This window comes from Ictalurus furcatus, chromosome 4 (assembly GCF_023375685.1).
Source record: "Ictalurus furcatus strain D&B chromosome 4, Billie_1.0, whole genome shotgun sequence".
In the NCBI taxonomy this organism is placed as follows: domain Eukaryota; kingdom Metazoa; phylum Chordata; class Actinopteri; order Siluriformes; family Ictaluridae; genus Ictalurus; species Ictalurus furcatus.
The window spans coordinates 5,354,933-5,371,517 of record NC_071258.1 but is presented as its reverse complement, the minus strand read 5'-3'; the positions used below and the strand labels follow the sequence as shown (position 1 = coordinate 5,371,517).

The 16,585-nt window shown below is 38.2% G+C and overlaps 1 protein-coding gene across 1 annotated transcript; it reads right to left on the bottom strand.

The window, feature by feature from the left end:
• Nucleotides 1–1,069: 1,069 nt before the first annotated feature.
• loxl1 (lysyl oxidase-like 1) lies at nt 1,070–16,188 on the bottom strand. The gene is made up of 7 exons (XM_053622626.1): nt 14,670–16,188; nt 11,337–11,445; nt 10,963–11,100; nt 7,817–7,973; nt 6,440–6,535; nt 4,780–4,895; nt 1,070–3,263 (listed from the first exon to the last, which is right to left on the bottom strand). Exons 1-7 carry the CDS (start codon nt 15,799–15,801, stop codon nt 3,257–3,259), a joined length of 1,755 nt encoding a protein of 584 aa, XP_053478601.1. The 5' UTR covers nt 15,802–16,188; the 3' UTR covers nt 1,070–3,256.
• Nucleotides 16,189–16,585: the final 397 nt, after the last annotated feature.

Genomic DNA, 16,585 nt, shown 5'->3' with positions numbered 1-16,585 from the left:
TGTGATCTCCATCAAATTCAGCCACAAAATGAAAACACATTCTATTCAGCTGCAAGACAAGGCTAAAAAGTCTGATGCATCTGCTGGCCCAAAAAGGTGCTCACATGTCAAGCAGCAGTGTTGGAAACATGGCTGAAGAACCACAACCCCCTCTTTGAACATTTGTCCAAATCATTCCAAGCTCTTCACACCTATACCAAAAGCCAGATAACTAGGTGGAGCAAAGGGTTTGGATGATGATGTACAATCTGGGCCAGGAGTTTTCCAGAAACAAAATCGAACAAACAAACCAAACCTTGTAGTGTGGTCCTCCTCTAGAGCTTACAGTGCCTGGGGAGATACCATGGTTAAGGCCTACAAGTGAAAGTGACTTTGTAGCCTTGTTAACATTCAGGCTTCTAAAAGAGATGGGAGTATGAGGCCAGACCCATTGTCAAGCTATCAAAACCCTCTTTGAAGAACAGCCAGTTGAGCCAGGAAGAGAAATGGCCCCCTACTTGCCTCAGGCATTAAAAAGAGTGAACATGGGAAGCCAGGTCTCACTGCAGAACCCTCTGGAGATGTAGTGAGCTCATCAGTGAAACTTTGAGGAAGCAGAGAGCTCACTTGATAAAACTGAGTATGCCATCATTATTCCCCAAGAAGCTTTGTTTGAGTAATTTTCCAGGGCTTGCGAACACTACAGGGATTGTAATCCTATATAACAAACATGATTAACATCTTTATAGAAGAGCTAACGTACTATATTACTGTCTGTCGACATTAACAATGCAATGTATTTTACTAAGCCATTCTAGTTTTTAACAGAAGGACTGGATTTTTATTAAGAATTTATTCATTCTTGAGAGTTGGCAACAACCGAAGGGCAAAGCCAACATTGTTTTCAAATATTAGGATATTGTGATTGATTGCCTTGAGCATGGGGCACAAGGCAGGGTACACCCTGGATGGGGTACATGTGGAACATATTAAACCTAAAGTAAATAAAAGCACATTAAAATATTAATGGAGCACAATGCAAGGAAGAGTTTCAAACATTCAAGAACAGTATTCCACACTTTGGAAGTGCTTGTATTACTCTTTGGTCTTTATTTGAAGATCCAGTATACGGTCTAAAAAATAATTGTTCTCAAGCAAAGAAACCAACCAATAAACTTGAAAAAAAAAGAATGTGCAAATCTCCACATTGTGTTATAAATTTGATAAGAAACCAAGGATCAATCCTTGTTTCCAATTAGAAGAAATGCAGGAATGAAATACAAGAACGACTTTGTTTATATGATCAAAATGAATGTAATGATCCCATGTCCTGTGTTTTGTTGCACATACCCCCATCCCATACGTCTGATCATTTCTATACATCAGGTAATATAGCTACATATGGAAGTTGTTACTTTGTTTAATAGAGCCCCAGTTTTAACACATTCAGAAGGCATTGAATAATAATGTACAATGCCGATAATAAAAGCTGTCACATGGGAGGTTGTTCCAAATAAGCATTTATTAATTATTACAAATCATATATTGAGTTGCGATGCATTTAGTGTGTATTGTAAATACTATGAGTTCCTTCAAGTGTAGCGATAAAGGGAAGTTTTCTCTACTGCACATCTTAAATTGGAAGAAAAAAAAATAGCTAACTCTCTCTCAGAGGTAGGTTGAGATGGCATTGAGCTTGTAAGCAATTTCAAGCTTTGCGATGTTAGCTTTGCAACAGTACTATCATCTTAGTTACATTCTGCTGCAGCACAGCTATTAAATGAAGGTAGGAATCAGATGTGATAATCGAGGAAGAAGAACTGCCTACAATGTAACAATTACAGCAATTAATGTTCTAAAACAGTACTCGAGACTTTCCTTTAAGAAAAAAAAAACAGAAAAATAATGCAGTTAGAATCATTTCCTATCTTTTCGAGCTAATGCCGTATAATAGTGGAGGAACAGTCACACGTAAAGATTATGATGACCTACAGTATGGCATCGGACCAGTGTTGGTAGCGAAAACAATATACGTATACAAGCCATAACTGCTCACATGATACAAGTTTATCTTACAATGTAACAGACACAAAAGAACTTTTGATCTATAAGAATCACTGAGCAAAAAAAAACCAAAGCTGCCAATTTATCAGATGCACGCAAATATTTGTCACTCATCAACCACGTGTTTTCTTGTAAGAGGTGACTACTCGATTGCTAAATTAGACATTATCTGTAAACCATCACGATAACAAAAAAAGCCAATTTCTAAAGTTAATATAAACCTTTTAGCCAGCTCTTGGATATAAGGCTTTCATTCAAAACGTCTAATCCCCTCTGGCATTTTCAGAACAAGAATCTGTTCAAGGCTCCCTCAGTCAAGCTAAAGTGAATTTCCTGAACAAACTGGCTATGATAGTAGGTGATTCATGCATGCAAAATTCACTGACATCCCTTTCAACCACATTTCATTATTTCACCTTCATTTCAGTGGAGAGTGTTGGAAATAAGGGACTTTTCAACAGCATGATTGCTTCCAGTTGTACGGGTCTATATATCCTCTTCTCCTGACACTGAAAATGAGGGTTTCAGGGACCTTTCCTGATCTGAAGTGGTGATTTACAGTTTACTAGCACCCTTTTGGGGCTCAGTTGTTTGCATTTCAGCACCTGTCTCTATTTGAGCTAATGTTTTTAATCTAATCTAATCTAATGCTTTTGCTAAACATAACCATCCCAAGAAAAGAATGGTGCGAATAAGCCAGTGTTTCTAATGGACTAAAAGCTATTCTTACATCTAAAGCCAGGCATTACGAGTTTATATGTTCTTTGATACCACATTGTGTATTAAGTCTTATGATTTATTATGAGTTTGTGAGCTAGGAATGTATGTGCATCCTATGGTTTGTCTGTTTTGCAGAGATTTTGACTCTAATATGGCTGGAATAACTCAAATCATACAGTGTCAATCTGGCTTTAAGGATGACTTAAAGTGTGTTCTGGTGTGAGTTTACTATGTTGAAAAGGACATGTTGGAAATATGGTGAAAGTAAAATAACTCCAGTTTGGTACCCCACTGCGTGGGGTAATTGGGGTGTCAGTACATATCTTGAGTATATATGTAGTACACACTGACTCCCAGCTTCCAATCAACTTATGGGACCAGAACAACACATAAACAACAACATGGGCAAAAACAACAACTAGTATTCCATTCACATTTCAATGGAACAGCTTCAATCCCAGGATATGATCGACTGCTTCAACAAGTCTGGCAATCAAGACCTACAAGAGAAAAGAAAATCCAAAGATAAGATCAGCGCTTGATTCGTTGTCTATTACCTAGTGCAATACAAGTCTTTATTAAATGTGACAACTTTTTTAAACCAGCTCTTAAAAGTCCTCAGTCCATTCATTTTGCCGACTGGATGACTTTTCATGGAATACACTTCTTAGAAAATGTCCTTCTAGCTAACATTAACTGAATTCTTATCCTTTTGACCTTACACATCTATGTGGCATGTGGTTGATGTTTGGCTACCTGTTGAATAAAACAGTTTTTTGTTATCTGGGTGATTTCATGATTGGGCTGTTATTTAACCATTGTAACTGTTAAAAATCACATTTTATTTTTCACTAATGAATCTAAAAAATTTATTTTAATTATTCAAAAAAATGTGCTACCTATCTCAGGCAAAAATCTTATTTTTACATGGTTTCTTTGCTATATTTTGCTCTTAAAACATGGTTGAAAGTAACAGAGTCGTGTTTTACTTTTTAGCATAGACTTAGCAAATATGCAAAATGTGGCTAACAAGCATCCATGCTAATGGAATGAGACCTTTAAGGACATTCTAATGATGTACTTGGAATGTTATTAATTAATATTAATATTAATTTACTGTCAGTCTATAATCTTGGTAACAGGGTTGTACTTTCAAAGAGACCTTGTCAGTCAATTTCACAGTATCATTAGAAATAAAGGGGAATGAAAAATGTGATTTTTTTTTTCTTCCTGTAATCTTCAGAAAAAATTCAGAGGATGCAACTTGCTGTTGAACACCTGACTTGTTGACTATCCAGAATATTTCATAGGGGTGAATGTGTTCAGGTAAAAGTATGGAGTGAATGTTGTAGGACTTAAAAGTACTGTACAATTTCCACAACCTATAATGGATAAGTCATGGGAAAGAGTCTTTCAAGCATGAGTAGTTAAATGGACTAACACATTAATGCAAAAATAAAATAAAACATTTAAAATAGATATTTTGAGGTATTTTAATGATTATATTTCAAGCTAAAGTGTAATTATAGAGAGCTGGGACAGACATAAAGTTGTTTTGTAAGTGCTGTATATAGGATTTATTGAATTTAACATGAATTTAAACATGCACAGGATGTCATGAAGGACACTTCTGTTTAAAACCTTTTACTTTTACTACTTTTACATACAAGTTTAATAGAAGTGGACATGGAATGGCATCTCTACACATCTCTATATGAGATTTTAAGAAAAATATAAACTTTGTTCATATCACAATTGCATGCTTTGACAAATAAAAGGCAAAAACCTGACAAGAAAAACTATTAATCAAACTTTAGCTTCATCCAGTTAACAGGATTTGTGGGGGAAATGAAAAGATCTATTGGAAAATTTGAAATCAAATTTGCAACCTTGCTGTAAAAATTTAATAGATGGCTTAAGACAATAAGACAGCCATTGCAATGTATTACCAGAACATGATGCTTAAGTAGAGCAAAATGAACAATTTAGCCTTCACAGTAAAGTGTATTAACTCACTGGGAGATCTTGCAGTTCGTTGTTCGGACAAGGCGCCCTGTGTAGTGAATGTTACACCTGACAATGTTGTTGGTGAAGTCCGACTCAAGCACAAAGTATTTGGGGTTAACCTGAACCTGGAGTTCAGAAAAGTAGGAAGAGATGTATTATTACTTCACAGTATTAGTTTAATTCTTATAAGAGATTATAAGAAAAAAAAAAAGATCTCAGATCAGGAATCAGGAGATAAGTAAAGCCTCTGTCACTAGCATTCCTGATAGCATTGTTTTTCCAGAGACATAAGGCAGGCCTGTATTTGCCTGCCTTATATTAGTACTGACGGTACAATTAGAGAAATAGGAGCATACCAAACACATTACCGCAGCATCATTCACATTGTTGAAAGACTTTCCTCTAGCAGCTGCATTTGATAGAAAATGAAGGGCTCCTTCAGTTAAATATCCATCAAGTTCTAGCATGTTCTTTCGTGATACGTGAGTTATTCTAAGTAAGCGGTTTTATTTCAATCCCATTTAGTTTTGCTACCCATGGCAAAATCAGACATCGTTATCACCTCAACACACATTTATGGACAAACTTTCATTTGACTCACTGCTGTTTATCTGAGTTGTATTTTGTATTAAACCGAGCAACTATTAGCAATGGGCTGTTCTTCAAAACAAGGTTGTACAATCTAAAATGAAATCGAATGCAAATTTCTGCCTCATTTTGTTTCTTTCTTTTTCACTTCTTTTTAGACACATGCTCCGACTTGTGGCAGCTCTCTATATGATTGGCTGTTGGTTAAAAAATAAAATAAATAATAAAAAAAAAACAATTATTTTAAATGACCCAATTGGCTTAAACCTCTACCAGTGGGAATGGGGAAGTGGAGAGTGACAAATAAAATGGCCGAAACATTTTATTGTTCCCCCCACAAAATTTGGAAGAACATTGTAAAAAACAGACAAATGACAGTTAAAACTAGACACACAAGCTGAAAAATGAACTATCTGGGTTAAAACTGGACAGGTGGTAACTCTTATCCAATCCTATTTATAATGTCTGAGTGAAACTGTAACATCTTCAACATTTATTAGCATTTATTTGGGCTTGGATCTGTTTGTGGTTGTCACTGGACTGCTTTGTTTGCTTTCCTGCTTGCCATAGCTCCTGCTAAATCTCCTCCCTGACCATTCCTTTGATTGTTAGCATCTGTGTGTAGTTTCTTTTCACCTCGTAAACAATGTGTGAACACATCTTTCTCTGTCTGTGCCATTAGCAAGGCTTTGTATGTCAAGCTGCACTAACTTTCCATCTGTAGTCTCTTTGTTATGCTTTAATTTAATCAGTTCTAGTTTGCTAGCTCTTTAGATTTTCCAGTTATCCCAAGTTGTCTTTTTGTTATGTGCTGGTTTCTGACAAGCTTGTAAAACCAAACTGTTAGTACAGATGTACCTCTCCTTAACTGTGATCCGACCCCTTTTATGGAAACGCTGGAATACCCCAAACAAAGAGACTTTCTGCTAGCATTTAGCTGCTTCTGGATTCCATATCTTACTGTCATTAGCATGCTTTAAATTAGCAGCATTGAAATGGTCCAAGAAATGGAACAAACTGGCACGTGAAACACAAAGTGAAAGAGTTCTGGATTGCATTGAGCTCATATGAATGTTATTACCTTCAGTATGTAGTTTCCTGGCTTGATATCTGTGATATCAATCCACTGGCAGTCAATATCTGCATTGTACATGTCATAGCAACCTGGACTGAGACCCTGGAGGAGCATTTGAAAACAAGATTAAAAGAGAATGAGTTTTCCAGCATACAAAACAGCGGTCAGACATTTCAATTCAATTCAGTTTTATTTGTATAGCGCTTTTAAAAACATATATTGCCACAAAGCAGCTTTCAAAAATCCAGATATATAGTTTATATTTCTAATAAGCAAGCCAGCGGTGACAGGAGCAATAAAACTTGAGGAAAACACTCTTCTACTAGTCTATACACCATAAAGTAAGGTTGGAATGCAATGCCACTATCTATATCTGTATGTTTAGTGCTCCAAACATTCATATCTATATATGTGTCTAGAGTTAAACCAGAAGTGGCTGTGGCCTAAACAGGAAGGTATTTTTTTTCCCTTTTGAAATGATATATGAACCCTAGAAGAAGCTGTCCAGTTTTCTGTTGTGTCCTGTGGAATCCAACGCATACCTCTACCTTTTTTTTTTTTTCATCTTTCTAAGAAAGAAAAAATAGTGCACCTGCTATTCGTATCTACTGCTGCTTTTGACTGCAACTTGTAACTTGGACTTTTCCAACCTCCAACTAGGACAAAATCAAAGAAAACCCCACTCAACTCGGAATTCCTACTCAGAAATGTGAGAAAGTCTCCTGAGTCCTGAGTTCAGCAAGTGACATCAAATCAACACAGCTGCTCACAGCATCGACGGTAAACAAAGTAGCACTTCTTTACTTTTAAATGAGTAATATTGTACAGTATATACTAGTATTCCCTTTAGATCAATCAACGTACATACATATTCGCTTGTTAAATCTATAACACTGAGGATGCAGTTCGCTTTTAAGGACGTCAGGATGTAAATATATCACTCTTCACAGTTAGCTGGCTAGATTGTTGCTAGCAAAAGAGACATCCATTTTATTTCCCCCAGTATGTAGCTTGAAGAGTCCCCACTTTCCATTTCTGAGGTAAGTAGAATGCAGCATTTATTTAAAATCTGTTTAGAACACTGCATAATGTATTCATATTCAGTTGCTGTATATCTTAGCTATAAAGTGAAACAGTACTAAGTGCATTGAAAGGATTTTCAGTATGAGCAGATTGTGAAGTCCTGGGAGGAACAGTCTTTATGATTACAGCAGCAATTATTTGGCACAAATCTACTGAAACAAGGGTTGAGACTTAGCTAGTTTCTTACTGTACAGTCTATTCAAGATGTTGTTTTTATTTTGGTAAAGGATACTGTAAAATATTGTCCTCATTGAACCTGACTCAGGACTAAATTCGACCACAGGAAATGATTGGTCGTACCTGTGTATGGGAAGTGCAAGCGTAGCGTTTAAGATGGCCGAAGTCACATGTGGTGTCCTCCAGACAGAAACTGGCCTTGTGTCCTTCTGCTACTTTCCTTCCTGTGCTCACCTCCAGTAGGTCATAGTGACTGAATTCGTCCATGCTGTGGTAATGTCTGCAGGGGGAAGAGTGTGAAAGAGAGTGATTCATTCATTCAGTCAACATAATCTAATAAAAGCAACAACGCAAGCAATTCTCTTTCATTTGCACTTGTTCATTTTGCTTGTCAGCTTGCAGCACTTTGAGAGCGCCGTGTACGTTGGTAATGTTAGGTTCGAGTGCCACGGGGGCAATTCAATCAGTCACAGACTACTGCAAGAGCTGTTCAACAAGCAGTGACTAGTGTTAAGAACCTCAATTCAGTCTCACCTCACACCTTTTGTTGCCTGCTTTCCAAACCACATTTGGCAGTGATGTAGAAATTGGAACTCAATGGAATTTCAATCAGCCTGACAAAGCGCAGATTCAAATGTTCGGCTTTAAATGCAGCACTATGAAGCATCAATGAAGTCAATATTTCAACACTGCTCCTTTTGTGAAATTAGAGACTTTCCCAGTGTATGAGTTAAATGTTTAGGTAAGGCGTGTTTTAGTAGGAGTCTGGCAGGTGATGTAATACATGCTGGAGCATACTGAATCAGAAAGGAATTCTTCATGTTTCGTGTTACAGCATAAAAATGAAAATAGCCAAGGGCTTTTGCAGAGCTACTTTCCACCAGAAAGGCACTGACAGGGAGCTGGACTCAGAGTTTCCACCAGGATAGAATGTTCTCCTTATTCCTCATTCCTTCAGGATGAGAAGGTGACAGACACAATACAGGAAGACATACCCAGTAATGAAAGAACATTTTTAGCATTGTGTATGATGTAATTCAAACTTATTTAAGAAGGAATGTAACTGAAAAAAAAAATCTGTGTTATATATAGGTGTGCTACAATTATTGGCACCCTTTTAATCAATACTTTGTACTACCTCTCTTTGCCAACATAACAGCTCTGAGTCTTCTCCTATAATGCCTGATGAGGTTGGAGAATACATGACTAGGGGTCTGAGATCATTCCTCCATACAGAATCTTTCCAGATCCTTCACATTTCGAGGTCCACGCTGGTGGACTCTCCTCTTCAGTTCACCCTACAGGTTTTCTATGGGGTTCAGGTCAGGGGACTGGGATGGCCATGGCAGGACCTTGATTTTGTGGTCAGTAAATCATTTATGTGTTGATTTTGATGTATGTTTTGGATCATTGTCCTGCTGGAAGCTCTAACCACTGCCCAATTTAAGCTTTCTGGCAGAGGCAGTCAGGTTTTCATTTAATATCTGTTGATATTTGATAGAGTCCATGATGCTGTGTATCCTAACAAAATGTCCAGGTCCTCTGGCAGAAAAACAGCCCCAAAACATTAAAGAATCACCACTATATTTAAGTGTGGATATGAGATACTTTTTCATATGGCTATTTCTCTAAGATATTCTTTTTATACCCAGCCATGTTACTGACCTGTTGCCAATTAAAATAATTTAGTGCAAAATGTTCCTCCAGCTGTTTCTTTTTAGTAACATTTACTTTTCCAGCTTTTTGTTGTCCTGTCCCAACTTTTTTTGAGACGTGTTGCGGCCATGAAATTCAAAATGACCTATTTTTTTTTTCTTAAAATGGTATGTTTACTCAGTTTAAACATTTGATGTGTTTTCTCTGTTATATTGTGAAATACATATGAGTTTATGAGATTTCCAAATCATTGCATTCTGTTTTTATTTACATTTATTACATTTTACATAGCGTCCCAACTTTTTTTGGAATTGGGGTTGTATGACATAGAATGTTGGCTTCTTATTACTGTCATAAATTTCCTTTCACCTCCAATTCTAACACCGTTTAAAGCCTCTTCAACAGATTTATTTCCCATATGCCTTATAGCCACAATACTCATAATCATGCATTATTTGTATTCACTATTTAGGATGTAAATGATCACTTCTATATGAGATCTTAGTAAATCACTGCCTAAATATGGAACATTACTAAATGAACTGACTGCTTGAGTAAAAATACAAAGCTGTCACATGACACTTTGTCAATTGTCACACAGTTTAACTCGACTGTAGATTGATAATTTGGCATGAACTTCTCCATAGAGCACCTATGTATCCGTTTGATTCTGAGACTTTAACACGGTGCTTACACAAAGCTGTTCATCAGCATGTATCAACCTTACTGACGTCATGCGATAAAGAATACACCCTTATACAAACAGACAGGGTTGAAATATTTCACTAAGGTCCTCCAGTTGCATGTGACAGCCATTGAGGGATCTGGAAATTCAGACTGCACCCGCACAGCAGTGACCTCTCACCTCAGTTCTGCTTGTCCAGTGCTGATGTAGGACAACAATGGAAAGTAATAAAGAGTTCCAGGTCACATACGGACAGAGAACTTTAACTACCCAGTCATGGAAGTGGAATTTGACCATCATCTGTTTCCTTTTCAAATCTTTTTTTTTTTTTTTTGTTATTTATTCTCCTTGCTCCCTAATGAGATTGCGGCAAGTTCTAACCTTTTAATCATGAGAATGAGCATCCACTGTGTACATTTTCACAGAGATAAATTACAGCTTTTCTTAATGTAATCCATATAGTTAGCAGGGAACTTTTTTTTTGTATAAACTGCATAGGCTGCTGTTCTACAGCCCTCAGGGGTAAAACTCAGCTCCATTCAGATAATATTGGCAGACGGAGACAGAATTTAATTTATTTTTGATTAAGCTCAGTTAAGGTTAGATATAGAGCTGTCTGGAATTTAGACATGATAATGGCCAACAGCTAAACAAGCCTGCAGTCTAATCCCCATCCAAAGAGAAAATCCTATTAAATCCTGCGACAAATGAGAAAACAATGACATTAGAAGTGGAATTTCAGACCAGGTGGTACAGAATTATCAGACTGGAATAAATATTTACTACTTGCTCATTTCATTTATTAAAACTCAATTATTGGTATCATTGATATCTTGTTTTCCATTTGTCGACCCATGTAGGTCAGTATAAGACCTAAACCTGTCACTACAGAGACTCAAAGGAAATAGGATAATTGGGTTGGACTCACTGGTGACAGCTGTGCCACTCCCAGGTATGCCGCGGTCGGTTGGGCATGAAATCAGCCGTTCCCTGGTTCTTAACCCTCTGAGGGAAGCGTAGCAGGACCCTGACATCATAGTCTGTGATCTCAGAGCTGTAGGCTGTACTGTAGAAAAGACAAACATTTCCCAGGCCATTAACTCAAAAAAAAAAAAAAAAAAACCACAATATACAGTAAGCAGTGATATATTACAGCCACAGTTAATTAGGACTGTCACACTTGACAGCTTCCTTTATAAAACAAGCATATTGGTACTAGAAAAAAAAATGCTTTTGCAGAGTATAAAAAATCCAAGGTTATCTTTAAAGCCTCTAAATGGTCAAGAAAAAAACAATATTCACCTAGACAGGCACTTTTCTTCAGAGGCGCAGCGAAGGGAGTACATGTGGGATCGTTGGATGTACGTGGAGGCCTGGATGTAGTTAGGGTCCGGCACCAGGTCAGGCAATCCTAATCACAAAAGACAATTTTAATCAATCTGTGGTCAATATATGAATGAAATACTGTTAAAACTTGATCTAGCTATTTGTTGGGGTTTTTTTTCTATTTCTTTTACAGTACTTTCACACCTATTATCCATTTGTTGAGTTCAAATCAGAACAAAATTGATACTTTTTGGTTTCTTTGCGATTTGGTATGGATTAGTTTCACACGGCAATTCATGAAACAAATCAAAAAGTAAAAAACTGTTGTCTAAGGGCCATGTAAGGCTAAATACATACTTGTAAAATACTTTCATTCAATTTAATTATGTAAAATACAGTGTATAGCATATGTATTTTTTCCTTTATATCCATTGGTCCAGATTGCCAGAACACATGATATTTCTGCAGCACTTCCGCTCTGTCCTTTGGCTAAGTTTGCACCTCACAGCTCAGTTTATCAGCTTGTCTACAAAGATATTAATGCTGCCCACAACCCAAAATACATGCCATTTCTGGTTCAGTTCCTACGTTTGGGTCGATTTGGGCTGATTTATTTTCTCACTTCAATGCTATAGGTGCTATAGTTTGACTGGAACCGGGCTGAGACTACCTCACTCATATTTTCTTCAAACACAATGTGTTTTGGGCCACATCCGAGTATGATTGCTGGGTTCTCACCTGTTTAAATGAACCACACTAAATACAGAATGCACCAGGATTGCATAGCACATGTATACTAATTATGCTAGTAAGGTTCCATCAATTAAGATTTTTATTTGTTTTTTCCTTCTGCAAGGAACTCTTAAAGGTTCTGTGTAAAACCTTACAACACAATGTTTCATTTCAGAAAAGGTTCACAAAATAAGTGTTTCAGAAACCCCTTTTTTCTAAGGGTTCAGTTTTAAACTTGAAGTCATCATGATGAACATCTAATTTTTGATAAGCCCTTAAACCAAAATCTCATGTTGAAGCTATATATGAATTGCACATACCCACCAAGAATAGCACAAAGCCTAATAAAACCCAAATATATAGAAAATCAGTGCACGACAGGGAGATAAAGCAAGCACAGACAGTAGAACAACAATGATCTCACTTCCCTTCTGGTTCCAAACTGGGCCCAAAACCAACTCTGCTATAAGAATAAATAGAGAGGAAAAAACATGATGGCTGTCAGAGCTAATATTTTTAACACTCTCATATATACAGTATATATATCATAAATCACCACTAACCGAGCCTTTTAGCTCCTCTTATGGCAAGACAAGGGCAACTTTAAACCAGCAAAAATGCTGCACAGAGAACCCCTAAGCACCAAACCTTTATGACTATAGACCTTTTAAGACTTGATTGCTGCACATTTCTACAATGAGTGCTTCAACTATGTGCTCTGGCACGCTCAGTTCTGAGTACACATCCGATTTGTCATCTCTCTCTGAACCAGTCTTTGAGGCTTCTTGGGTCAGGTCTAGTAAATAGTGTAACTGCAGTGTGAAAAGGAGAGGCTGAAGATTCTTCTGACCACCCCTACTACAAACAGTTTGATGTGCTTACAGTATATGATGTTATTTTATCAATACTACATGTAGACTGTTGACTCCAAAATTCAAAGCCATACTGTGTTCAGAATTTTCTATTGAAGCTTGATTAACTGATAAATACGCTGAGCATTTTTCCACTTTAGTTGGGGTTCACCATAAATATTGACTCAAACCACAATTTGGATGCATACACTATATGATACAGACTATAAGAAGCTACCCCAGGCATATGCGTAACACCACCATTAAAAAAGTCATTTTCAAAACCTAGCAGCTTTTAAAACAAATAAGGTGGATGGTTGAGGGTGATAGGTATGGAATCTGGCATGGTGTTGAGATGTGAAGGCTCACTGAAGGAAATCCTTGCAGGCTGTTTTGTATTCTGATAATTAACTCATGTAACTATGTGACAAACAAGCAAATTGGTAAATCCCATGCTTACAGTAACATCCAAAACACATGTAGATCATTTTATTTATTTATTTTTTACTTTTGTAACTTCTCATAAACAGAGTGTCCACCCTTTTCTGTCAGACTGTTGCTTTAGAAACTGAGATCACTTGCATGCAAAAGAGTTCCACATTACGAAATAAGCCTTTTGGCCTCAGCTATGAATAGGTCTCATATGGCCTCCCTGAGTCACCTCCTCTCTTCAATTAACACACACACTCTTTTGGAACCTGAAAAAAATAAAAATTTCTTAAAAAAAAAAAAAAAAGTTTCTTGTTGCAACCCTATGTGTTGGGAGAACTTACTATACCAATGATCGAGTAACATATTGCTGCTACTTTCACCCCCACACCCAAATGCTATAATACTTATGTATTTCACTCCACCCTTTGTTGCACATACTGGGATCATTCACCCTGTAAATAGCCACCATCCCCCACCAGCACCCCACCCAACCCCTCAACCACCCTTTGGCTTGATGAAGTCACTGCCAACTCTCCAAAAACAAAGAACATTTTATACAGAATGCCTGGCCATATGCTACACATACACTCTCAGATTTCACAACACCTGGTTCCAATAACGGGGCCACTTGTGGAGATGAGATAAGCTTGTAGTTCCTTTTTTGTAAATTGAAATACAGCACAAAGCGAATGAGAAATGCATCATGTCAAAGAAGAAAGTCAGTTCAAAGACGAAAACATGGAAATCTAGTAGAATATAATGTCCCTTCCCAGCTGTACAAGCAAATAACTTCGGAATCAAACAGTGTAGTTTGAGTCCCCGGAGCTTAAGTTTGTCCGACGCAAAGGAGCTATGCTTGCCAGGATACACATGGAGATGGCAAGAGAGCTACATTTTTTAGATCTCACTATTTTTTTCCTCACTTCCTTTTCCTTCAAAGAGAGAGAAGGAAGGATTTTGAAGCATACTCCACAAGAGCATCCATTTTACATTACCACCAGCTGTGCAACTGCATTACAATACAATTCCTCTATGGTATCCTAAACCATGGTGCAGTTCACTGTGAATAAGTTACAGCTACACAGAATAGTTATTTGTTATGTTGTTCAGACTAAACATAACACATGGGAATTAGGGGACTGATAAAAAGTAAGAATACAACTATTCTTGTTGCTAGTTTTATTTGCACATAAAACTGAAAGTTACTGAAATAAATTCTGAATATTATAAACTCCACAGCACATGCAAATTGGATTTCTTGAACAAATGGTGCAGTGTGTAGATGTCACTATACCTCTTTGCTGAGGTCGGTAGACACTTCCTACATTGGTGGCGGGGTTCTCTGCAAAGTTGGAGTTGAGAGGGTTACGTGCAGGTTGCTGAATGAATGGAGGCAGAGGTTGTGGCCTTCCAAATGGTGGAAACTGCTCATACTGGGGGCTTTGCAGGGCAGGTTGGCCTACACCAGTTGAAACTGATTCTGCAGCATTACTTGTATCAGGAAGCCCTGCTGTTTCCTCATTGTATAAGCTGTGTGTGTACCGGCGGTCCAAACCATCTGAGAACGGAGGTTGTGCATTTTGGGCAGGAGCAGCAGGAAATGATGGAGCATATGGTGGATAGTAGCGGTAACTGTCATCCCTAATTTCTGACCTAGGAGCCACAGGAGCCACTCCTCCTCCGGTAAATACACCACCGCCACCATAACTTCCAGCAGAATAACCACCACCTCCACCACCACCACCACCACCACCAGCACCATACCTTACTCCTGTGAAACTTCCACTAGGGTCTGCTGAATACCCTGTTCCTTGGAATGGTGGTTCAAACGGTTCATATGGGGCATAATAAGGAGGCTGCTGTTGGAAAGGGTACTGTGGGTAAGATGGCACACTGAAGGAAGAAGAAGAAGATGATGATGATGATGAGGAAGAAGAACCAGAGGATGTTCTGTAACGTGTGCTTGGGATTGACTGATACCGACTTGATTCACCTGTACCAGTACCAGCAGTACCTTGACGCCAATTTTCTGGAACTTGCCCAAATCCAAAGGGGTGTCTGGCCTGGCCCCTGATGGTTTCTGAGTTACCTCTGGAAGGTGCCTGTCTGCGCACATTTCCTCCATTTGGTCGGGACCTTCTGTTAACGCTGTCAGCTAAAACTACTCTGTGACTTCTGTCCCGTTCCTGTCCCCGAGCAGGGATGTACTCAGCTCCACTGTTGAGCAGGCTAAACAACCGTCCATTGTTCTCCCATTGGATCACTTGCCTCCAGGGATTTGAAGGGGACTCTTGCTCCTGACTAGGAGATTGAGCCTGTGATTGAGCTTGCGACTGTACCCCAACAATGCCCAGCAACATCCACACCCACCAAGATATAAGAACAGGCTGCATCTTCATAAGATTTACATGGAAATCAACAATCATTACAGCCAAAATGAATTTCCGTAAGTCCAGATCACTGAAAAATAATCCTTGACCCTTGATCCAAAGTGCACAACACAACCAAAGAGATGGAGATTGCAATGTCCATATATAGCCCTTACAGTTAAAAATCAGTGCTAAAATTTAGTCCTTTGAATTGTCCTTGGCACAGACATACCTGTGAGGAGGAGAGGGCGCTTCTAACATCCCAGAGCAGGCAACTGTACAACAATCCTTCCTCTTCCTGGTGGTTTGGGTGTGGAATTGTCAGTGGACTGAGCATTGCTCTCTAAGATTCTCTAGTGAGAACTGCCTACTGCTTCCTAACTCCAGCTCTCTATTTGCTTCTCTGATTGCTTGCAACCTCTCCCAAAATTTCCCCCTCTTCTGCGCTCACTCTCTAAAGTTCCCTCCCACATGGCCCTAGTGCTAGAGCTGTTCCCCTATAACCATAGCCAAATCTATGTACAGGTTTCCAGAATCAACATCACCATCTGTGGAGAAATTTAGATTGCCAGCATGACTTGTTCTGTCCAGAACACAGATTCTTTTGATCAAGGGGACAAGAAGGGATATCTGGTACAAGACCTGGGTTAAGCAATACATGAGCATCTTTTTTTTTCTCACACACATTATAATCTTTTACATAAGTAACAGGGAAAAATATGAAAGGCAGTATCTAATAATAACAATCAGGTAAAATTCTCCTTAAAACGTCGATAGAAGAAAAGAAACAGAGGTCCTTTTGTGTTTAGGTTATTTAACTAGAAGTGCCTCTAGTGTTATA